At 56.0% G+C, this 25,766-nt stretch overlaps 1 protein-coding gene across 2 annotated transcripts in view; it reads right to left on the bottom strand.

The window, feature by feature from the left end:
- The window catches only part of SPRED3 (sprouty related EVH1 domain containing 3), a 30,414-nt gene extending 5,400 nt beyond the window's left edge, over nucleotides 1–25,014 (bottom strand). The window contains exons 1-6 of one of the 2 annotated variants that reach the window (XM_043534532.1): nucleotides 24,539–25,014; nucleotides 21,998–22,049; nucleotides 5,673–5,847; nucleotides 5,416–5,584; nucleotides 2,558–2,628; nucleotides 504–674 (exon numbers count right to left, since the gene is read on the bottom strand). In XM_043534532.1, the coding sequence (XP_043390467.1) occupies nucleotides 504–674; nucleotides 2,558–2,628; nucleotides 5,416–5,584; nucleotides 5,673–5,843 (582 nt within the window). In that variant the 5' untranslated portion in view covers nucleotides 5,844–5,847; nucleotides 21,998–22,049; nucleotides 24,539–25,014. Of the gene's footprint in view, nucleotides 1–503; nucleotides 675–2,557; nucleotides 2,629–5,415; nucleotides 5,585–5,672; nucleotides 5,848–20,726; nucleotides 20,824–21,997; nucleotides 22,050–24,538 lie in introns of those variants that run through there. The other variant, XM_027817674.3, reaches the window with a different exon arrangement.
- Between the last annotated feature and the right edge of the window lie 752 nt (nucleotides 25,015–25,766).

Raw genomic sequence — 25,766 nt, 5'->3', positions numbered from 1 at the left:
AACTGAGGCATGGAGAGATGACACAGCCCATCTCACATAGGTGATTCTGTGGCAGAGCCCCAGCTCAGAGCACTAACCCCAAGCCCATCCTCCCTGTGCACAACAAAGACCCCCAGATACCAAAGAAAACAAGAGATTTTATTAACCCCTGCTTAACTCAGACACTCTACAAACAGGTGGGAAAAAAGTGCTCTCTGTTAAAGATCACTACCCCCCCCCCGCCCCCCGCCCACCCCGCCCCCCCAGTTTCCATGCAGGGCTGGGAAAACTCACAACACGTATTCTCAAGTTCTGCAAAAAGTCACCAGCAAGACTAGTGGGTGGAGCGGACGTGCCTGGGATTTCGAACCCAGTGCCGCCCCACCCCGCCCCCATGCAGGACAGCTTTAACTTGAGAAGGCGCTGAAGAGATTCTCTCTCCCATCTCTTTCCTCGGGCTACACAGCGCCCTCCCCCATCGCGCCCAGGGCCACGGACCCCTGCCCCTCCCTGCCCAGACCCACCTGCCCGCCCTGGCTGGTCGGCGTCGACCCCTGGGCCGTGCTGAAGGCAAACTCCTCAGAGGCAGGTGAGCGGATGTAGCAGCTGGAGGAGGACTCGCTGGTCACGATGGTGATGTGTTTGGGGAGCATTTCCTTCCGGCTGTTCGAGGAAGATTCGCTGTCCGTGTGCATCTGGGAACAAAGGCGGTGGCTGTACTAAGAAAGAAGCGCCCTCTAGTGCTGCACAGGGGTCAGCACTGACTGTGCAGGGAGAGCGCCCCCTACTGAGCCCCCACCCTGGTCCCTGCAGCCCAGTGCCCCTTAGCACCGCATCGGGGCCCTTGGGGTCAAGCACAGACCGGGAGGGGAGAGCGCCCCCACCCTGCTGCCTGCAGCAGCCAGTTGTTCCTCAGAGGTCTCCCTTCTAAACACCGACCATGACACATGCTGCTTGGCATGCGTGGTCTGCCATGATCCCAGTATAAGGAGACCGCTGGTCAAGCTGGGAAGGGGTCTGTTTTTCCTAGCACTAGTCCAGACCTTTATCAGCCAACATCTCCCTCTTGGGCCAGTTGTCCCCCAGCTTGGGTCCCTATGTCCCCTCCCCTCTCTGGGACCCCCACCTCCTTGTGGGAATGGAGACAATGGAAATCCACCCCAGCTGGTACTTACACCCCACCCTGGCTAGGGAGTAAACATGGAATCAGACGGGAAGTTTCCCAGAGCGGAATGGCAACACGAAGGCCTTTCACAGATTTTAAGGCCTGTCTCACTTATTTAGATTGTGGGCTCTGTGCTAATCCGTGCTTGTACATCACCTGGCGAATGGGCTGTTTTTCTGGCTGGCCCTAAGACCCTATTGGAATCTTATTCTACGGATTATTGGAATCTTATTCTATAGATTATTAATCATGTTTATTACAGGATCCTCATGCAAGACTAAAGTGTCTGTTGAGTCAGTGTGAAGTGATGGAAACAGCCTCAAGCCTGGCTGAGAGCTGTTTTTGTTCAGAAGATCACCTGGTCCAATCATCCGTGGGACACGGGGTCTGTTACCATCTAATTTTGAAGTTCTCAGTCATTTTGACGGCGAGGGCTTTAAGCTGCTAGAAATAATGCATGGATTTCAAGGCCAGATCATCTAGTTTGACCTCCTGGATAACACAACCCAGAGAACTGCCCCAAAATAATTCCCGGAACAGATCTTTTAGAAAAACATCCCACCTTGATTTAAAATTGGTCAGTGATGGAGTATCCACCACGACCCTTGAGAATTGTTCCAGTGATTGATTGCTCTCACCCTTATAAATTTACACCTTATTTCCAGTCTGAATTTGTCTAACTTCAGCTTCCAATCACTGGGCTGTGTTCGACCTTCCTCTGCTAGACTGAAAAGCTGATTATTAAATATTTGTTCCCCATGGAGGTATTGATGGACTGAAATCAAGTCACCCCCACCTTCTCTTTGATAAATTAAGCAGATTGCGCTCCTGGAGTCTCTCACTACTAGGCTGGTTTTCTAACCCTTTGATCTCACTCCTGGCTCTTCTCTGATCCCCTCCCATTTATCAACATCCTCCTTGTGTTGTGGGCACCAAAACTGGATGCAGGATCCCAGAAGCGGTCGCACCAGCGCCAGATACAGAGGGGAAAGAACCTCTCGGCTCCTATCGGAGATTCCCGTTGATGCATCCCAGGATGGCGTTCGCTTTTTTGGGCGCAGTGTCGCACCAGCAGCTCATGCTCAGCGGATTATAATAAGGCATCATTAGATCGTCTAGTCTGACCTGCACTGCTCCCAGTTACCCCTGGATGGAGCCCCATAATTAGTGTTTGGTGAAAGCGACTCCCCCAGAAAGGTGACCAGCCTGGATCTGAAGACCTCAAGAGATGGAGAATCTCCCGCTTCCTTTGGGAGTTTGTTCGAGTGGGTAATCACCCGCACTCTGACGGGTGCTTTCTAACTGGAACAGGCCTGGCTTTTACTTCCAGCCGTTGGTTCTGCCTCTCTCCGCCAGACCAAGGATCTGGGATGTTTTCCCCCAGAAGGTACTTCTGTCCAGTGCTCAACTTACCAACCCTGCGTCATCTGTCCCATCAGCGTCATCCTGAGACGAGGAGGAGGAGGAGGAGGAGGAGAGAGAACCTGGGAAGGGAAAACGGAGGAAGATACATGAAAGTCAGTCCCCCCAGGAAGGACGCGGGCCCAGTAAGGCGTCCGGTTACTGGGGGCGGAGCTGGGAAAAAGCATTCGATGCTGGGAATGCAAAGGACCTGTGTTGGGGTCTGTCCAGGTGGGACCCCAGGGGTGGGATCCCAAGGGGGAGGGACATAAGGGCACCCCCGTTGCCTCAAGCAGGCCCAGCGCCTGGTGCACCCACCCCGCAGGGACCTGAGGGTGCCAGAGCTTTGCAGCTGGAGCGACACCTCAAAAGAAAAGGGGATGTCTGGGGCCGCCCGGACCCCTCTGTGTGGGGGTGACACATAAACATACACAGGCACTCTCTGTCTCCCTCCAGTGGCTGCAGCACTTTCTGAATCAGCTCTAAGGTAAGTTGGGGATGGTTCGCTCAGGCAGCTGCCCCTTGTGCCTTTAGCGCCAGAGCTCCTGGGTTCAATCCCCGGGGGGGGGGGGGGGGGGTGGCATGCCGGGCACGTTCCAGACAGAGCAGAAGGGAAGGTTCCCATCCCAGGGGCAGGCAGGCAGGAGGAGGAGGGAAATGCAAAGGGGGTCTTCTGCGTGGATCAGTTCGCTTGAGGGGGCACAGCAGCAGCGGGCCAGTGCAGGGTAGTGTCCCTTTAAAGCCGGTGAGCCCTGTAGCAGCGCTCAATGTGTTCCAGGCTGCAGAAACCAGACGGGATTTGGGGGCAGGCGTGCTTTCAGAAGAGTGGGGGGAGGCTGTACTGTGTGTAGGGGGCTGGCGGGGAGGGGGCTGAGTGTGAATGGTGAGAATGCTGGCACCGTGGAGGGGCAACATGAAGGAAGGACTGGCAGAGACAGGGGGAGTGCTGCAGCGCCCGGAGATTTAAAATCTGATGTGCTAGCGGACGGGAAAGGGGGGACGGTCAGGGGAAAAGGACACGACCAGGCCCGACAGCACGGATTGGAGGGGGGCAGCGTGCCAGAGAGCAGAACGAAGCAGCCCCCCAGCCAGGAGAGGGGATGGGGAGCAGAGACTGGGCGTGTCAGGGTCGGGGTATGTCAGGGTTCCTTCCCCACTCTGAACTCTAGGGTACAGATGTGGGGACCTGCATGAAAGACCCCCTAAGCTGATTCTTACCAGCTTAGGTTAAAAAGTTCCCCAAGGTACAAACTTTGCCTTGGCCTTGAACAGTATGCTGCCACCACCAAGCATTTTAAACAAAGACCAGGGAAAGAGACCACTTGGACACGTCTTCCCCCAAAATATCCCCCCAAGCCCTACACACCCCCTTTCCTGGGGAGGCCTGAGAATAATATCCTCACCAATTGGTTACAAAATCATCAAAGACCTAACCCCCTGGGTCTTGGAACAATGAAAAATCAGTCAGGTTCTTCAAAGAAGGATTTTATAAAAAAAAGAAAAGAAAGGCAACAATCATCTCCGTAAAAATCAGGATGGAAAATAATTTCCAGGGTATTCCAATTCAAAACACAGAGGATCCCCCTCTGCGGGAAACCTTAAAGTTACAGAAAACAGGAATAAACCTCCCTCTTAACACAGGGAAAATTCACATAAAACAAGAGATAAACTAATCCGCCTTGCCTGGCTTACCTAGACTGGTTGCAATATTGGAGACTTGGATTGGGATGGGTTGGAGAAGATGGATTTCTGTCTGGCCTCTCTCAGTCCCAAGAGAGAACAACCACGTAAACAAAGAGCACAAACAAAAGCCGCCCCCTCCCACCCCAAGATTTGAAAGTATCTTGTCCCCTTATTGGTCCTTTGGGTCAGGTGCCAGCCAGGTTAGCTGAGCTTCTTAACCCTTTACAGGTAACAGGATGTTGCCTCTGGCCAGGAGGGATTTTATAGCACTGTATACAGAAAGGTGGTTACCCTTCCCTTTGTATTTATGACAGGGCGGGAGACAGGCAGGAATCGATTATGGGGGCAAAGGAGAGGGAGGAGTTAAGAATAACCCCCAGACCATGGAGGGAGGGGGGAAGTGGAGAGGGCTGGGGAGGGGAGATAAGGAGCCAGGCTCTGGTGCAGTGCCCAGGCCTTTAGATCCCTGGGAGCTCTCTAGGGAGTTGACCCAACAGCGGGGGACAGCGGGGTGGGAGAGAGGGAGAGGGATGGGTGGGCAGCAGGGCCTGGGCGGGGAGGGTTGGGAAGACAGTGCTGGGACCTCCAGCTGGGAATCCAGGGCTCCCTCCCTCCCCTGGCAGCGCTGATGTGGAATGCCATCCACCGAGGTGCAGCAACGGCACTGGGGCATCGGGGCCTCCTGAATATCAACAGCCTCCCCACGCCCACCGGCCGGCCGCAAAGGGTTCATATCTCCATGGCACAGGTGCGGGAAACCGAGGCCGAGACATGTCTGAGGTCACACAGGTAGGGTTGGTGGCTGACCCAGGAACTGACCCCACGTCTGCTTCCCTGCAGCCGGCTGTCTTGGCCGCAGGGCCGTGCTAAGGTGAACTCAGGTCGCTTCCAGCATCAGGGTTCGCTTGGTTCTGACCAACAGCCCCTAAGGGGCGGGTGAGGAACAGGCAGGACCCATGCCACCAACCAGTGCCCACATCTCCCATCAGTCCCTTCCCAAGCCAGACCAGAACCCCCAAGGGGGAGCCAGCCAGGCTCAGGACCCCAGCCAGCACACCCATGGGGCTGCCAGCCAGCCTCACGCCCCCTGCATCTCTCACAGTCCCTGGGCCCCGCACCCCGCCAGGGGCAGCAAGCCAAACCCTCGCCCGCTGAACCTCTGCAGGCCCAGGACGATGGCGCCCCACCTTCGGCGAGCTCCTCCAGGGCGGCCTGCACGCTCCGCTCGAAGGCTGCGGCGTCGGCGGGGCTCTGGAAGGTCAGGCCGAACTTGCTGTCGCCGACTTTCCAGTGGTGGAAGATGGGGTTCACCTTGTTGTAGACGAGGTCCTTCTTCAGCACGCACTCCAGGATGGTCTGCAATGGAGAGGGGGAGATTAGAGGCGGGGGGGGGGCCCCACAAGCTGCCCCTCCCATCCAGCCCCTCCCCAGGAGTCAGGCTTACGGTCTGGTCGCGCAGGCGCTCCCCGCAGATCAGGTACTGGCGCCGCCGCCCGCCCTCCTCTGGGCGCCGCACCTTGCCGATCATGACGTGGCTCAGGCCGCCCCCGCCCATGGGCACCCATCCCCCGCTCGAGTCGTCTCGGGTCATCACCACAGCTCGCACCCGAAGCATGTAACTGCGGGGGGCACAAGGAGACTCAGTTAGAGGCTCGGCCGCCCACTGCCCGGCTCCCCACACGCAGTCTGTGTGTCCATGCCATCCGTCGCACCGCCCGTCTCACGAGCACCCATCGCACGGGCACTGCACCCCATCCGTCACACGGGCACTGCATGCCATCCGTCGCACCGCCCGTCTCACGAGCACCCATCGCACGGGCACTGCACCCCATCCGTCACACGGGCACTGCATGCCATCCGTCGCACCGCCCGTCTCACGAGCGCCCATCGCACGGGCACTGCACCCCATTCATCGCACGGGCACTGCACGCCATCCGTCGCACCGCCCGTCTCACGAGCACCCATCGCACGGGCACTGCACGACATCCGTCGCACGGGCACTGCACCCCATCCGTCACACGGGCACTGCACGCCATCCGTCGCACCGCCCGTCTCACGAGCACCCATCGCACGGGCACTGCACCCCATCCGTCACACGGGCACTGCACCCCATCCGTCGCACCGCCCGTCTCACGAGCACCCATCGCACGGGCACTGCACCCCATCCGTCACACGGGCACTGCACGCCATCCGTCGCACCGCCCGTCTCACGAGCGCCCATCGCACGGGCACTGCACACCATCCGTCGCACGGGCACTGCACGCCATCCGTCACACGGGCACTGCACGCCATCCGTCACACCGCCCGTCTCACGAGCACCCATCGCACGGGCACTGCACCCCATTCATCGCACGGGCACTGCACGCCATCCGTCGCACCGCCCGTCTCACGAGCACCCATCGCACGGGCACTGCACCCCATCCGTCACACGGGCACTGCACGCCATCCGTCGCACCGCCCGTCTCACGAGCACCCATCGCACGGGCACTGCACCCCATCCGTCGCACCGCCTGTCTCACGAGCACCCATCGCACGGGCACTGCACCCCATCCGTCACACGGGCACTGCACCCCATCCGTCACAGGGGCACTGCACGCCATCCGTCGCACCGCCCGTCTCACGAGCACCCATCGCACGGGCACTGCACCCCATTCATCGCACGGGCACTGCACGCCATCCGTCGCACCGCCCGTCTCACGAGCACCCATCGCACGGGCACTGCACCCCATCCGTCACACGGGCACTGCACCCCATCCGTCACATGGGCACTGCACCCCATCCGTCGCACCGCCCGTCTCACGAGCACCCATCGCACGGGCACTGCACGCCATCCGTCACACGAGCACTGCACGCCATCCGTCGCACGGCCCGTCTCACGAGCACCCATCGCACGGGCACTGCACCCCATTCGTCACACGGGCACTGCATGCCATTCGACGCACCGCCCGTCTCACGAGCACCCATCGCACGGGCACTGCACCACATCCGTCGCACGGGTACTGCACCCCATCCGTCACACGGGCACTGCACGCCATCCGTCCCACCGCCCGTCTCACGAGCGCCCATCGCACGGGTACTGCACGCCATCCGTCACACGGGCACTGCACGCCATCCGTCGCACGGCCCGTCTCACGAGCACCCATCGCACGGGCACTGCACGCCATCCGTCACACGGGCACTGCACGCCATCCGTCGCACCGCCCGTCTCACGAGCACCCATCGCACGGGCACTGCACGCCATCCGTCGCACCGCCCGTCTCACGAGCGCCCATCGCACGGGCACTGCACCCCATTCATCGCACGGGCACTGCACGCCATCCGTCGCACCGCCCGTCTCACGAGCGCCCATCGCACGGGCACTGCACGCCATCCGTCGCACCGCCCGTCTCACGAGCACCCATGGCACGGGCACTGCACACCATTCATCACACGGGCACTGCATGCCATCCGTCGCACCGCCCGTCTCACGAGCGCCCATCGCACGAGCACTGCACCCCATTCATCGCACGGGCACTGCACGCCATCCGTCGCACGGCCCGTCTCACGAGCACCCATCGCACGGGCACTGCACGCCATCCGTCACACGGGCACTGCACGCCATCCGTCGCACCGCCCGTCTCACGAGCACCCATCGCACGGGCACTGCACGCCATCCGTCGCACCGCCCGTCTCACGAGCGCCCATCGCACGGGCACTGCACGCCATCCGTCGCACCGCCCGTCTCACGAGCAACCATGGCACGGGCACTGCACACCGTTCATCACACGGGCACTGCATGCCATCCGTCGCACCGCCCGTCTCACGAGCGCCCATCGCACGGGCACTGCACGCCATCCGTCGCACCGCCCGTCTCACGAGCACCCATGGCACGGGCACTGCACACCATTCATCGCACGGGCACTGCACGCCATCCGTCGCACCGCCCGTCTCACGAGCGCCCATCGCACGGGCACTGCACGCCATCCGTCGCACGGGTACTGCACCCCATCCGTCACACGGGCACTGCACGCCATCCGTCCCACCGCCCGTCTCACGAGCGCCCATCGCACGGGTACTGCACGCCATCCGTCACACGGACACTGCACGCCATCCGTCGCACGGCCCGTCTCACGAGCACCCATCGCACGGGCACTGCACGCCATCCGTCACACGGGCACTGCACGCCATCCGTCGCACCGCCCGTCTCACGAGCACCCATCGCACGGGCACTGCACGCCATCCGTCGCACCGCCCGTCTCACGAGCGCCCATCGCACGGGCACTGCACCCCATTCATCGCACGGGCACTGCACGCCATCCGTCGCACCGCCCGTCTCACGAGCGCCCATCGCACGGGCACTGCACGCCATCCGTCGCACCGCCCGTCTCACGAGCACCCATGGCACGGGCACTGCACACCATTCATCACACGGGCACTGCATGCCATCCGTCGCACCGCCCGTCTCACGAGCGCCCATCGCACGAGCACTGCACCCCATTCATCGCACGGGCACTGCACGCCATCCGTCGCACGGCCCGTCTCACGAGCACCCATCGCACGGGCACTGCACGCCATCCGTCACACGGGCACTGCACGCCATCCGTCGCACCGCCCGTCTCACGAGCACCCATCGCACGGGCACTGCACGCCATTCGTCGCACCGCCCGTCTCACGAGCGCCCATCGCACGGGCACTGCACGCCATCCGTCGCACCGCCCGTCTCACGAGCACCCATGGCACGGGCACTGCACACCATTCATCACACGGGCACTGCATGCCATCCGTCGCACCGCCCGTCTCACGAGCGCCCATCGCACGGGCACTGCACGCCATCCGTCGCACCGCCCGTCTCACGAGCACCCATGGCACGGGCACTGCACACCATTCATCACACGGGCACTGCATGCCATCCGTCGCACCGCCCGTCTCACGAGCGCCCATCGCACGGGCACTGCACCCCATTCATCGCACGGGCACTGCACGCCATCCGTCGCACCGCCCGTCTCACGAGCGCCCATCGCACGGGCACTGCACCCCATTCATCGCACGGGCACTGCATGCCATCCGTCGCACCGCCCGTCTCACGAGCGCCCATCGCACGGGCACTGCACGCCATCCGTCGCACCGCCCATCTCACGAGCACCCATGGCACGGGCACTGCACACCATTCATCACACGGGCACTGCATGCCATCCGTCGCACCGCCCGTCTCACGAGCGCCCATCGCACGGGCACTGCACCCCATTCATCGCACGGGCACTGCACGCCATCCGTCGCACCGCCCGTCTCACGAGCGCCCATCGCACGGGCACTGCACGCCATCCGTCGCACGGGCACTGCACCCCATCCGTCACACGGGCACTGCACCCCATCCGTCCCACCGCCCGTCTCACGAGCGCCCATCGCACGGGTACTGCACGCCATCCGTCGCACCGCCCGTCTCACGAGCACCCATCGCACGGGCACTGCATGCCATCCGTCACACGAGCACTGCACGCCATCCGTCGCACCGCCCGTCTCACGAGCACCCACGGCACGGGCACTGCACGCCATCCGTCACACGAGCACTGCATGCCATCCGTCGCACCGCCCGTCTCACGAGCACCCATCGCACGGGTACTGCACGCCATCCGTCACACGGGCACTGCACGCCATCCGTCGCACCGCCCGTCTCACGAGCACCCATCGCACGGGCACTGCACCCCATCCGTCACACGGGCACTGCACGCCATCCGTCACACCGCCTGTCTCACGAGCACCCATAGCACGGGTACTGTACACCATCCGTCACATGGGCACTGCATGCCATCCGTCACACCGCCTAGCTAACGAGCACCCATGGCACGGGCACTGCACACCATTCATCACACGGGCACTGCATGCCATCCGTCGCACCTCCTGGCTCACGAGCACCCATGGCATGGGCACTGCACACCATCCATCACACGGGCACTGCATGCCATCCGTCACACGGGCACTGCATGCCATCCGTCACACAGCTTGTCTCACGAGCACCCATCGCACGGGCACTGCACACCATCCGTCGCACCGTCCGTCTCACGAGCACCCATGGCACGGGCACTGCACACCATCCGTCACAGGGGCACTGCACATCATCCGTCACACCGCCTGGCTCACGAGCACCCATCGCACGGGTACTGCACACCATCCGTCACACGGGCACTGCACGCCATCTATCGCACAGCCTGTCTCACGAGCACCCATGGCACGGGCACTGCACACCATCCGTCACAGGGGCACTGCACATCATCCGTCACACCGCCTGGCTCACGAGCACCCATTGCATGGGTACTGCACATCATCCATCACATGGGCACTGCATGCCATTCCTCGCACCGCCTAGCTCATGAGCACCCATGGCACGGGCACTGCACGCCATCCGTCACACGGGCACTGCATGCCATCCGTCACACTGCCTGGCTCACGAGCACCCATGGCATGGGCGCTGCACCCCATCCGTCACAGGGGCACTGCATGCCTTCTGTCGCACCGCCTGGCTCACGAGGCACTGCATGTCTCATAGCAGGGGCACTGCACCCCCGACCAATGTACAGTCTGTCTCATAAGCCTCCATTGCACGGGCGCCGCACGCCAACCATTGCACAGGCACTGCAGGCCCTACCAATGCCCAGCCTGTCTCATGTGCACCCATTGCACAGGCACTGCACGCCATGCATCGCCTGGGCACTGCACACGCCCATCACATGGTCACTGCGCAGCCCCGTCACATGGGCAAGGCAGACCTGGCCAAGTACAATGTGTCTCCCTTGTGCACCTATTGCACAGGTACTGCATGCCTCATAGCACGATCACTGTACACCCTGCCGCACGGACACTGCATGCCCTTCCAATGTACAGCCTGTCTCGCGCACTGCGTGCCCTGCTAAAAGATCCTTCTGTTTCACAGGAGCCATCCACCGCATGTGCCTTGCATGCCCCCCGTGCACGTGTCCTGCATGCCCCGTTAAAGTACAGCCTGTCTCATGTGCACCCATCGCACGGGCACTGCACACCCTGGAAAAGGAGCTTTCTCTTTTGCAGCTGTCCATCCATTGCACAACCACTGCAAAGGCCTCCCACATTGCACACACAGTGCACACCCCCATAGCATGGGCACTGCACACATTCCTCCTGGCTCACATCCATCCACCACCCGCATTGCGGGCACATGGCACACAGTGCCGAAGTGCCTCGGTTGTCACATGCCCCCATTGCGCACACACTGCACATCCCCTCTGCATGGGCACTGCACATCTCAGGTGCACCCCTCACAGGCACACTGCATGCACCTGTTGCACGCATGTTGCAAACACTTACAAATGCTTCTCATCTCCCATTCGCCCCTTGCACGCACACGGCACGCTCTGCGGACATTCATATCGGATGTGTACCAACTGCATGGGCGCTGCAGACCCTACCGATCTACAGCCTGCATGGGCACGGCACGCTCTGCTGACATTCCCGTCTAGCACGTACCAATTGCAGGGGCCCCGCAGACCCCACCGAAGTACAGCCTGTCTCCTGGGCTCCTGTTGAGAGGGCACTGTGCAGCCCTCTGCGCTGCCCTGCACTTCCCCATCGCTCGCACACTGCATGGAACCCCAGGGTCCCTGCCTCAGGTGCCACTCGCTGCCCATGCCACACACCTTCAGCCTGTCCTACGCACACCTTGCCCCTGAGGCCATTTGCCCCGTCTTGCACACGCCCCCCCGCCCCCCTCCGGGGTGCACAAGGGACGACTGCCTCCATCATCCCACTGTGCCCCCCGCCATGCCGCTCTGAGCGGAGGGAGGAGGCTGATGGTTTTGTAGCTTTGGGGCATGTCATGACATCATCCCACCTCAAGCAGCCCACTCACACAGCCTGAGACCGTTCTCCTTTCCCTGCCCCTACCCCCCCCCGAGCCGATCCCCATCCCCCACTCTCCCACGTGCCCCACAACTGATCCCCAGCCCCTCTCTCCCATCTGCACCCCCAGCTGATCTCCGCCCCCCTCCCCAGTCTGCACCCCCCAGCCAGTCCTCGACCTCCCACCCTGCCTGCCCTCCCCCAGCTGATCCCAATCCACCCCAGCTGAATTCTGACCCCCTTCCCCACCCATCTCCCATCTGATCCCCCAATCCCCTACAGCTGGCCCCCTTTGCTCAATGTTCCTCGATGCCCAGTGTGAATGGGCAGCTCCGTTCTGAGGCCACAGGGTTCAGAGGTTGGTCCTGAAGGGCACTGGGTGCGGGGAGGGGGCCTGAGCAGCACCAGTTACTGAGAATGGAGAGGAAATGGAATGGGGGGGGGATGTGCGCGATAGCGGGGGAGGGATGGTGGAATTGGGGCAAGGAAGCGAAAAGCAAATGCGGCAACATAGAGAGGAAAGAGGTAAATGGAGAAATAACAACTGCGTGTGTGGGGGAGACTGCATGGCCCAGCAGGGGCGGCACTGGGCTGGGGCTCAGGAAACCTGGGGTCTACTGCCAGCTCTGCCACTGGCCTGCACGTTACCTTGGGAAAGTCGCACCCCCTCCTCATGCCTCAGTTTCCCCTGATACCTTTTTTAGACGGTCAGCTCCTCGTGGGAGGGACTGTCTCTCATTCTGCGTCTGTCAAGCACCCAGCACAATGGGGGCCGGATCTCGGCTGGGGTCTGTGCAGCGCCCCGCACAACCGGGCCCAAAATCAGTGTGCTGCACAGCTCATGACAAAGATCAGGGCCCCCAGTGGCAACAGAAGAGAGTTGGGTAGGAAACAGTTTTCTAGCAGAAGAAAACTTTCAAGAGTTCAACATTCTCCCCTCCCTCCCCCCCCACCCCCCCATCTTGAATCAGGACAAAAAGTCAAAATCTCACTTTTTTTGCAAACTGAAAAACTGTCAGTTTGGGTCCATTGAAATGTCGTGTTTTGATTTTGACCTTTTTTGTCCTTTTACTGGTTTTGGTCTAATGAGCTGAAATTTCAAAAAGAAAAGTCACTTTGAAACGGAAGAAACTGACCCTCCTCCCCATACACACTGCTCCCCCTTGTCCTTGAGGACACCCTCTTTCCCAGGGGATTTCAGTCTGCATGGCCCAGCCTGTCCGGGGAGACCCTGAACGCCCGTGGGATGCTGCCGATTGTGGTGGCTTCCCGGTCTGGATAGGGATTCAACCCAGCCACCTGGCTGCTTTGCCGAGTCGAAGCCCAGGGTGGTGTGGGTCACAGAAATGCTCCAAGACAGGGTGGCCCCACGGGCTGCCATTCCAGCATCCGATTCTCACAAAGGGGAAGGAAAGCAAAGCCTGAACCCAGTGGCTGGAAGGATTTTACGCCCATCCCTGCCACAGCCGAGGGCCCCGGCCTCGGAAAAGCTCACGTTCACTCTGAAAACTGCTGGCACCGACCAGATGATGGCCACCCCCAGCATCAGCCCTGGAGGAATCACCAGTTCTCTTCCTCGAATGCTGCCAAAGACTCCCAGTGCCTATTTCATTTCCCCATGACTCCTACCTGCTCTGCCCATGCCCCTCAATCCTGACCTGCAGCACCCTGCTGTCCCAGCCCCCGGGCTCTTCCCTCCCCCACCGCTCTTCTCGTGTCCCTCAATCCCACCGCAGCCCCCTGCTGTCCCAGGCCTCCCCTTTCTTTGCTCACTCCCCGTCCTCCCACTCCCACCATGATGCCAACCAACTGGACTGGCAACTGATTAACCGTTCCCTCCCACGCCTCCCCCCGCAGCCAGCAGCAGCCTCAGCTGCCCAGCTGTTACGCAAACATGGTGCTAATCTGACTTTAAAAGCGGCTGCATTTGGCTTCCATCTACAGACGTTAATCATTGACAGTTTACAGCTGGGCGGGCGGTGTTGGTTCAGGCAGGGCCCGTTGCACGCCCAGCTGCACCCAGGAGGGCAAAATTTGCAGCAGGGCGCAGAACCTAAAGGCCAGGCTGAAGGAGGGAAACTGGTTAGGGGTGAGGGCGCTGGGATGGGGCTCTGGGTTTGAGTCCCGTCTCTGCCCCAGGCTCTCCTGGGTGACCCACTTTGCCTCTCCTCTATGACCTGGAGAGAATGACCCTCCCTCTCATCTCAGACCGGCTGGGCAGGGGCAGGGGCTGCCCCCCACGCAGTGGCCACACTCAGAAGTTGTGCCTATCACCCTGTAGTGCAAGCGGTACAAATGCACCCTCCCGCGGAGGCCGTTTTCCCGGGACAGAGGAGCTTTTCCCAGTACAAGCTACATAAAAGGCCCTGGTGTAACTGTCCACTTTAACTATTTCAATTAAAAAACCAAACATCACCCCCCCAATGGAAGGGGGGGGAGTAGGTCCAAACCCTGGGTAGGGACCAGTTCTCACTAGGTGTCCGTGCCACGCCCAGCACAACTGGACCGTGGCTAACAGACCAGCCACCGCCTCCCCCACCTGCCCCCAATTTCTGCTCGGGTGCACGCAGCGCCTGGGGCAGTGGCATCTTCTGACCACCCGTCGTCAGCCAGGGCCCGTGCAGTGCTTGGCACGACGGAGAGCCCTCCAGGGTCGGCAGGGCTGTGCTGCACCTGGCTCAACGGGAGACCCCCTGACATCAGCAAGGATCCAAGCAGCAGGTACCCCTTCAGTCCCAGGCAGGGCTCTCGGCGCTACCAGACTGGGAAAGGTGACCATTGCCAGATGCAGCCATGAAAATCTGGGTTCCAATAAGCTCTCTACTGTAACCTCCGCCCACGGTCCCACACTCCGCATTTCCAGCACTCCTCTGCTCTTCACCTGGCGTTTTCCAAGCTCACCCCCAGCCGACAGGGGAACGTTCCTGGAAAATTTCCACCAAATCCATCCCAGGTGGATTTTCCATCTCTTGAAGTCTTCAGCTCCAGACTGGCTGCCTTTCTGGAGGAGATGCTGCAGCCACACACATGCATCCGGGCTCAACACAGGGATAACTATGTGACATTCTCCGGCCTGTGCTATACAAGAGGTCAGACTAGATGACTGAATGATTCCCTCTAGCCTTAATTTCTATGGATCTATGAATGAAACTCAGGCTGTGTCTGTGCGACGGAGCCTGTGTTGGGATAGCCCCCTAGTGTAGCTTATGCCAATAGAAGGGATTTTTCGGTCAGCACTGTAACACCACCGTTAGCCACGTGGGCAGAAGCCCTTTTCTGTTAGCATAGCGGGGTCTACACTGGGGATTTTCTGGCAGAGCTGCGTCAGCTGAGATGTGATTTTTTTTTTTTTCATATTCCGAGCTGACATAGCTATGCTGGGATCAGTTTTATGCCGACACCAGGCCTCAAGTGCTGTACTTTCTGCTGTGCACAGAGCGGAAGGCCTTTTGGGCAAGGACTAGAACTAAATGAAGAACTGATTTTTCAGTTCATAAGCTGAACTGAAAAATGAAGAGATTGGTTTGGTTTGAGCCCAAAGGGATTTTGTTTGTTTGTTTTTTCCTAGTAAAAAAGAAAAAAAGGTCATTTGGGGGGTCATTTTGGGTGTTTTTCACCTTTAAAAAACCAGTTACATTGCAAAACAAAACGCCGTTTCGAAATGAGAACTCAAACCATTGTGTTCGGAAACGGCCAAACAAACCATTTCAACTTTTTTGATGGAGCCCTTGCTCCCCCTCCCCCCCGGATGAAACTATCCGCTGAATTTCACCCATATTTACTATATGCCCTCTCCAATTACCCAGCTGTAGCAGGGACCATCTTTTTGGTCTATGTTTGTACAGCTCCAAGCACAATGGGGTGCTAGTCCTCAACTAGGGCTTCTTGGGACTACTGCAAAAACAACAACATACATGGCACCTAGAATTGTAAGATCTATCCATTACCAAGCGAGTAGGTTAGATGGGGTTGCTTTAGAGCTAATCTGATTTTCTGTGGACTCCCAGTTTACTCCAGTGTAAAAGATAGTCAGGACCAGGAAGGTATTAAAAAAGAAGCTACAATCAGAGTTTTCAAGACCCAAAAGTCAAGGCTCTCCTGGTAACCTCAACTCCCCCACACAGAGGCTAGAGGATGAGGTATGCTGTTCGCCATAACTTTAAATCCTCAGATACTATGCCCATAGGTTCTCAACAAAGCCTGTAGCTAGCACAGCTCCATCCAACCATTCAGGTACCTCGCCCAGCTGCCTGTCAGCACAATATTGTTCCTCATCGTCCAGTGGTTTCTCCAGCCTCGTTTTAAAATGTCCCTCCCCTCCAGAAGACAATTCTACAGAAGATCTCCCCATCGAACGCCTGTCCTTGTGTTCAGTCAAGATTTACCCTTTCTTTAATTTCACGGCGTTCAAGGCCAGAAGGGACAATCGGATCACCTAGACTGGCCAGGACACAGAACTGCACCCAGTTACCTTTGCATTTGGCCCTGTACATTGAGCGTCTCTTCCAGCAAGGCAGTCAGTGAATCCACCACTTCCCTTGGGAGCTTGCTTCACTCACCAGTCACCCGCACTGTTAAAAACCAGCACCTGGTTTCTAGCTGGAATTTGTCTGGCTTTAACTTCTTGTTCTGCTCTTCTCCGTTAGATTAAAGAGCCCTTTGGTAGCCAGTGTTTTCTCCCCACGAAGGGATACAGACATCTTGACCAAGCCTGCTCTCGACCATCTTTTTGGTAACTACCCAGACAAGCTCCGGGCATTGCTAAGGCATTTACTCCCCAGCCCTCCTGTGCCCCTGCTCTGCGCACTCTCCAGGTCTTCCACAATTTCATCCACAGACACCTAGTTCTAACCCCTTCGCCCACCCATCCCAGGGGTTTAAATCTTCATATACAGGAAGATGGTTCTTTGTTGCTCCACCTGCCACCTACCAAAACCAGGCAGACGCAGCTCTTTGTGTCTTCCTCTGGAAATCAACCCCCCCATTCACCCTGCTGATTTTTTGCCTGGCACAGTAGAACAAGGGGACACCAAACGGCGACAAATGTAAAGCGGATACTTGGGAAAGGCATTGTTGTATACAATGGACTGTTCACCTGTGAAACTCCTTGCCACAAGATTATCCTAAAGGCCAAAGTGCCTAGTGGGATTGCAAAAAAAAAAAGTGTTAGACGTTTATATAGATAAAGGTTATATTAGAATCATAGAATCATAGAATCATAGAATATCAGGGTTGGAAGGGACCCCAGAAGGTCATCTAGTCCAACCCCCTGCTCAAAGCAGGACCAAGTCCCAGTTAAATCATCCCAGCCAGGGCTTTGTCAAGCCTGACCTTAAAAACCTGTAAGGAAGGAGATTCTACCACCTCCCTAGGTAACGCATTCCAGTGTTTCACCACCCTCTTAGTGAAAAAGTTTTTCCTAATATCCAATCTAAACCTCCCCCATTGCAACTTGAGACCATTACTCCTCCTTGAGACCATATTACACGGATTAGACAGAAGTAATAAGGGTTACTTAGACGGGAAGCTCATTGGGGGCAGAGACTATCTTTTTGTTCTGCATTTGGTCCGCACCTAGTGCAACCCGGTCCTTATCTATGGCTGGGGGGTGCCCACGCACTACTGTAAAACAAAGGATAAATACTAAGGCAGACGTCAGGCTGTTACTGAGCTCTCTCACAATTCACACAGTGCAACAATAATAATTCTCTACATCTACGCAGAGGTTGTCAGCCGAGGATCTCAAAGCACATCACAAAGTCTCTCTTCCCAAGGCACACATAATGGGAGTGATTTACCCAAAGCCATACAGTGAATCAGGGGCAAAGCCAGGGACAGCACCCAGGACAGAGAATAGCATCGCCGGGCCTTGCTCTAACCACTCGATCCTGCTGCCATCCGAGTAAGAAATCCACTACCTCATGTTCTCATGCTGTGTAAGTCCTCTGTTGTCACACTGACCCTTATTTAACTTGGGTGGTAAACTCCTCTGGCCAGGGGCCACGTCGTTTTTCTCTATAAATACGATGGTAACAACAATTACACGTGGCTTCCACAGCCCAATTTCATCGGAGGCTCTCAAAGCTTTTATGAAGGAGGATCATGTAATTATCCCCATTTTAAAGACAGGGAAACCAAGGTACGCTGAGGGGAAGTGATTCCCCAGAAGCCAAACAGTACGTGAGTGGCAGGACTGGAAACAGAACCCAGAGCCCCACACATCCACTCCCCTCCCAGAGCAGGACAGAACCCACCAGTCCCCACTCCCCACCCCCATCCCAGAGCCAGATCTGGAACTCAGACCCCCTACTCCCTTCCCAGAGGCAGGAACAGAATCCAGGAGTCCTGACTCCCAGGCCCCCCTGCTCTAACCACTAGCCGACATTTCCAGGCACAGAACCCAGGCCTGCTGACTTCCCATCCAGAATTCTAACCATTGCCCACTCTGCCTTGAACACATTAATGGAGCTGGAGGCATAAATAATAATATTTCACATGATCCATCTGACACAAGTCCCCCTGCTGAAACCCAAGAGCGATTACTCATTTTGCTTTATTCACCAGCTACGACTGTTTTACTTAAAATAAAATCATATTAAAACATGGGTGTATATTAAAAGAAAAGAGATTGCTGCGTCAAGTTTAGAATGACGTTTGGGATGGCTTTGTATCATTTCATGCTAAACCAAAAGGCCCTACAAAAACAATCAAATAAAAACACCTGCAGTCGGGCAAATGTTACAATGGGTGTTACCCAGATAAGATTGCAAGCAGGCTTTCGGGGGTCTCTTATGGTTACTTGGGAAGGGGAGGGCTCTGCTGTATAGGAGGGGGCTCCCAGAATGGAAAAGTGTGGTGCCTACTACTAGGATAAATGCTGCATGCTTTTTCTGGGTTTACTGTTAACAAGTGGGGAGACAGGGAGTCAAGACAAGTGGGGAGACAGGGAGTGGGGTCTAGTGGTTAGAACAGGGGGGCTGGGAGCCAGGCCTCCTGGGTTCTGTCCCAGCACTGGGGTCTAATGCTTTGAGCAAGGGAATCTCGGAGTCAGGGCTCCTCGGTTCTATTCCCAGGTCTGCCACTGTTATGCATTGTTGAGAAAGTCACCTCCCCAGCTCTGTCCCCATTTCCCCATCTGTAAAATGGAAATAGCAAGGCTGACCCAGCCCTCGCACAGCATGAGCCCTTGATGACAGAAGAGCCAGCAGGAGGCGCTGCAAGTTGTAGCCAAGCAGGCGTGCCCTTTGCCAGCCATGAATGCACTAAGCGTGGTGAACGTGCCTCCCGTCGGAGTTGCTGAGAGCACTTTTCAAGCATGGATGGATCTAGGCTCCTGGTTCCTCTGAGAAATGGATCAGATTCATTATTTCCATTTTACAGATGGAGGAACTGAGGCACGGAGCAGGGGAACTGGCTCGCTGAACGATATGCAGCATAGTTGTGGCAGAGCTGGGAATGGAACTCAGGAGTCCTGATTCACAGCCTCACCCTGTTCTACCCACCAGAGCCCGCTCCTCTGTGAAAAAGTTATATTTTGCAGCTACTGATATTTTGCCTCATTACACACATACGCACACACATTTACTTCTCAATTTTGCTCTGAAATAAATGGTCAACTTTTGCAACAAAAAACAAGAATGAAAACTTTCCTGCTTAAATAAAATCAACCGACCACCAGTATGTAATGAAAGAAGCTCTCTCCACCAATCAGAAGACAGTGCAATGCATTTCCGATAATTCAGAATATGAATGAAGACCCTTTTAAGACAATCCCCTTAATAAAGTCAAAAATCAGAAGCAAACACCAGATTGCCCCCCACTAAAATATAAGAATACAATAATTAAGAGTGTTTTAAGCATATACATGACATCACAACGCGTTGCCATGGGAAACGACATTATGTATTACAAGATCAAAGATACTGAAGCAAAGTGGATCTACAGATCCCTGGTTTTTAGGAGGGTGGGGGGAGGAAAATAAGGGAGAAATGGGGCGGCTACAGACGCGAAAAGGACAACACTGTTCAAAGACATAAGACATCCCTACAAACACCCCAAGTCAGCCATTCCCCATTTTCCAGTCCACACAACCAAGCATTTTTCTCCAAGCCCCACCATCGTAACACTTTAAAAAAATAATCATTAAAAAATATCAGATCTGGGGTTTTTCACTGCAGGGTTTTTATTTATTTAACACGGGGAGGAAAATTTTAAAATAATAAATAAATAAACCCAAACCCTTCTGCTCACACAACCATGAATTAAATTTAAATATTATATATATATATAATTACCCACTATGACTAAAAATCAAACAGACCTTTTGCCAGGGCTTAAAATGCATGTCTCATTCCCCACCCCCACTGCCCCCAAACACAACCAAAGCTTAAAATTATAGATCTATATAATACACATTGGAAATTCGATTCTCTTACTCACACCCTGGCCTCCCTATTTGCAGGAGCTACATTTTAAAAAAAAAAATCCCACATCCTTCCGAACAAATAAATGAAATATTCCTAGAGCACAATATTTTAAAATTCACCATCAAAGCATCTTCTAAGCACTCTTTTCCTGCAACAAACACACACAAATTAAAATCCAACCCAAACAAACATACAATGGCTATAGATCATGCCCAGATACATACTGTCCAGTTGCGAACCTTCTTGCAGAAGCTGTCTGCTGGTGCATATATTTATGGAATCAAAACAGTAGAATTTATTTTGTAGAAAGAAACACCCCAGATGTGATCTGTAACCCCCCCACCCCCCACCCCCAAGCACCACTGGCTTCCCCTCTGCCAATGCTGTAGGTATTGGACAACATGCATGCAAAAAGGTATGTTGAAAATGCTTATCTATGGCCCAACTGCTTGATCCTTTCAGCCCATCTCAATGGAAACCATGGGATTTTTGTGAATGGAGGGTCACATGACCCAAGCTAGGCTCTTTGTCCCTCTCCCTTCAATAAACAACAGGTGAACAAGAAAAAAAAAAAGAATCCAAGATATATAGGAGGGGAAATATAGTCACAGGATGTGTCAGCTTCACTCCACATCTCAGTTTTAAACAGTCACCAATTCCCACTGTGTGACAGTGCCAGATATAAAGGACCCCCTCCCACTCCCTACATCCCCCTCCCCAACCAAAAAACTGACATGCCAAGAAGGGAAGGAAATTAAACCCACCATGATGGATCCTCTAGGTGAACCCTGTCTTCTTTTTTTTTTTTATGAATGAATCCAGATGCAAATAGGATTGATTCACAAACAAATACCCTTCACGTCCCCCCACCCTTTTAGGGAGGGGGGGCATCTAATTTCATTCATAAAAAAAAATTCATAATAAAATGGTTTTGGCATTAAAAACATCATTAAAAATAAAAGAGGACGGAGAGAAGAAATTAAATTAAAAACAGCAGCAGCAGCAGCTGGGAAGAAGGAGAATGGAGAAATGAAAGCATGCAAGATGTTTTTAAAGATGTCATTTTATTTTGCCTCCTTCTCAAATGAAAATTATTATTTTTTAGGCAGCAAAACAAAATTTTAAAATCTCGATTGTTTTGCCAAAAAAGGGGGGGCATAAATTGGGTTAAAATATCCCCCCCTTTTCTTGCTTTTATGGGGATTTTTTTAATGGGGGGGCAGATGGAAAATGAAGACCGACTCACTCTACTTCCATGGCTGGTGCAGCTGCTCTGTGTGTGTGGCTTGTGTGTGTTTTATATGTTGGTAGGATTTTCAATTTTTTAAAAATTTCTTTTCTTTTTAGTTGTTCATCATTATAAGGAGAATGAAGATCCAGCAGCCATTTTTCAGCAAGTAACATTTCTAATCCCTCCTCCCCCTTTTTTCCTATCCCCCCCATTCCCAACCCACCCTCCCTCCCCGCCACTGCACCTGCCTTGGTTAATACTGACCACAGCTGGGGGCCTGGACTGATTTCTTACACCGGGAGTGGAGAACCAGGAGCTGGGGAGAGAAGAGAGAATCCAAAGCTGAGCTGGGAAAAGGGAAAAGGAACAGAGAAAAGTGGATTCCACTTGGTCCTAATGCCCCTATAGGATTAGGGGAGGGGAAATCAAAGCGTCTGAACATTAATCATCCGCCGATGGTTACGGAGGGAAGAGGACGTGGGTCGGAACCGGGCTCGGAAGAGCCTCGGGCAGATTGGCAAGCAAACCCAGATCCAGTGCTGAATTTCTCACCTTGTCTCTATAATGGGCCAGAACCAGAATCCCAGGTTTGAAATCGAGGGAGGACCAGCACGCAAACCAAGATCCGATCCCAGTCTCATCTCTCGTCCCACTGAGCCCAAGCAGAATCCGAGATCAGAACTCTGGGGAGGATCCGCACGCAAACCCAGAGCCAATCCGAATTCTAATGTCGAAGATCATGTTGGACAAACACCTGTCAGGGATGGTCTAGGGTTTACAAGGTCCTGCCTCAGCGCAGGAGGCTGGACTTGATGACTTCTCAAGGTCCCTTCCAGCCTCACATTTCTATGATTCTATATCCCGTCTCAACATGCCAAAGCAGAATCCCAGGTCTGAACAATGGGAGGGATCAGCTTGCACACCCAGATCCAGTCTGAATTTCACAGCTCGTCTCGTTATCTCTAACTGGCTGGTACCGAAGCACTAGATCCAAACGATGAAGTGGATTGGAATGCAAACCAAAGTCCCGATCCAAATTTTGTATGTCATCTCCAGCTCTAGCAGGCCAGAACCAGGGCCCAGAACATGCCTGAATCGGGGGTTAGATCGGAATTAAATTTCTCATGCAAGAGGAAGGACAGTCCTGTGGGTAAAGAACTGACTGGGACACCAGCGCTCTGGGTTCAATGCCCAGGTGTTGCTACAGACTTGCTGAAGGACAGCGGGCATGTGCTTAAGTAGCTTCCTGAGTCTGGGCTTCTCTGTGTGCGTCAGTTCCCTAGCTATAAAACCGGGAGAGTGAAGCTAAGTCCCTTCAGAGAGGGAGTGTGAGGATAAACCCATCAGCGTTTCTGAGGCTTGGTTACTATGGTGATGCCAGAGAAGAACCTACCTTGATCCTAATTTTGCAACTCATGAGCCAAACTGGTTTTCCCAGCGGTGGGAAAGTTTGGTTCTAGATCCAAGCTTTGTGCCTAGGACCCTGGGTCTCCAGTTCCTGTTAATACCAAATTGATCAATTGAAAAAAATTAACCCAGATTCTCAGCCCCTAAGGGCAATTTTAATTCTAAAAAAACCAACCCCCAAACCCTCTTTCCTTTTAAATGCACAAGAACAGGAGGTTTGGTTATTGCCATGACAAGGGTTGAAGCCCCAGGAGAGGGATAAATGAGTGGGACTTGATGTTCCTACTGGGGAACCACATGGATTCATGGGTGTGTGCTTAGAGGGGGCAAAGGATTTAGCCTGGCATTTAACACTGCCAAGGACAATCTGGCTATCTACCCAAAGTGCTTATATGAGGAGGCAGTGTTATATGAGGAGGCAGGAGACCGGGGTTCTATTCCTAGCACTGGCCTGCTGGGTGACCTTGGGCAAGTCACTTCCTCGTTCTGTGCCTCAGTTTCCCCATCTGTAAAATAGGAATAATAATGCACTTCACTAAGGAGATCGGTATCAACATCTACTGATAAGGGTTAGGGATTATTGCATGTTCCTCCTCCTCCCCCCAACAGTACCTGCACACCTCACAATCTTTAATCTTGTTAGCTCCACAATGCCCCTGGTAGGCAGGACAGAACTATTATCCCCACTGTACAGATGAGGAAACCGAGGCACAACAAAGTTACAGCCCAGATTTTAAAAGGTGTTTAGGCACCCAGTGTCGTAACGCCTTGCAGATTCATGAGCCCCATTATCATGTCGGCACTTAGAAGCCTACATCCAATCCTCTAGGCCTTGCAACACCCAAATACCTTTAAAAATCTGGGCCAGAAGGACCTGGTCAAGGTCGTTCAGGTGGTCTACAGCAGAGCAGGGAATCCAAGGCCAGCCTCCCAAGTCGTGGACCTCCTGCCCCAGGTGTGACACCCCAGCCCAGCCAGTACACAGCGAACGCCTCCACCTCAGTTAGCAGCTGTGCCTGCTCAGATTTAGGAGCAAGCTCTGTTCTTGGCTGGGGTGGAAAGCTTCTGTCCATGGTGCTTTGGGGGCTGCATGGGATGGGGGGGCGGGCAGCGGCAGCAGGCTCGTTGTATGGGGGATGCACAGCCCCCTGGGGGCTCTGTAATGCGGAGGAGTGGGAGGGGATGGTTCTGGGGAAGGGAGGGGAGGCAGGGTGTAGTTGGCTGGAAGGGGTTCTACACTGGGAGAGGGATCTCCTGTCCCTGGTGCCCAAGGAAGGGCAGGTGCAGGGGGACTGCACTTGACTTTAGGGGGGGGTCAGTCTCATTGTATAGGGGAATGCACCTGGTCCTGGGATGGGGGGGTCTGTACTGTGGCGGAACGAGAGGGAGTGCACCTACCTGGAAGGCAGGAGTCATCTTCCAGGAAGGACAGACAGATGCGCTGTGCTGGTGGGGAGGGGGGCAACTTCTGGCTTTGGGGAGAGGAAATACTTGGGAGATGGTAACTGGCCCCGAGGAAGGAAGATACTGGGGGTAGGATTGCCCTGTCCCCCAGGGAGAGGGTGCACCAGAGGATGCTGTGGGTGGGGAACATTGGAACTGAGCAGGAGTCACATGAGGGGCAACTCTGCCCCCCAAGGGGTGGGGAGGATACACAGTGGGGGAGGGGGGGCTGGCTGTGCCCTGAGGGCTACATGGAAGGGGACACTCTAGCCTGGGAGGGGGTGGCATGGAGGGGGGCTCTGGAGCAGGAGGACCATAGGAGGGGCTCTGGCTCAGGTGGGTCACATGAAGGGGGGGCTCTGGGAATGTACGGGGGACACTAGCCTGTGGGGTGCACAGGGGATTCTGAGGGGGCAGGGAGGCTGTGAGCGGCAGGGTTGGTGGGGGGCTTGTGGGGAGGCTATAGAGGTGGGGGGTTGTGGGGGCAGAGGGGTTCTGATGGGGGTGGTCGTGGGAGGGCTCTGGGGAGGGGGCTTGCGGGGATTCAGAGGGGGTGGGGCTGGAAGGACATGGGGGTCTGAGGGGGCGGAGCTTGCAGGACAGGGGAGGTTCTATGGGAGCCTTGCGGGGACCGTGAGGGGACGGGGCTCAAAGGATGGAGGGGTTCAGAGGGGCAAAGGGGGTTCATGGGGGGACTGCAGGGCTCACAGAGATTCTGAGTGGGCAGGGCTCGAAGGACGTGTGGGGCTCCTGGGGGGGCTGTGAGGGGGAGGGGGCTCTGGGGGCTCGCAGGGGTCAGGGCTCACGGGGGGGGCTGTGAGGGGGCGGGGGTTATGGGGGCATGGGGCTCGAAGGACGGAGGGGTTCGAAGGGGGCTCGCGGGGGGGCTGTGAGGGGGCGGGGCTCGAAGGACGCGGGGGTTCAAAGGGGCTCGCGGCGGGGCTGTGAGGGGGCAGGGGTTCGAAGAGGGCTTGCGGGGGGTCTGTGAGGGGGCGGGGGGTTCGAAAGGGGCTCGTGGGGGGGCTGTGAGCGGGAGGGGGCTCTGGGGGCTCGCAGGGGTCAGGGCTCACGGGGGGGGCTGTGAGGGGGCGGGGGCTATGGGGGCACGGGGTTCGAAGGACGGAGGGGTTCGAAGGGGGCTCGAGGGGGGGCTGTGAGGGGGCGGTGCTCGAAGGACACGGGG

The sequence above is a fragment of the Chelonia mydas genome, chromosome 23, assembly GCF_015237465.2.
Source record: "Chelonia mydas isolate rCheMyd1 chromosome 23, rCheMyd1.pri.v2, whole genome shotgun sequence".
NCBI lineage: Eukaryota > Metazoa > Chordata > Testudines > Cheloniidae > Chelonia > Chelonia mydas.
Note: the sequence above shows the minus strand (reverse complement) of the source record. Positions and strands in the feature narration are given on the sequence as shown.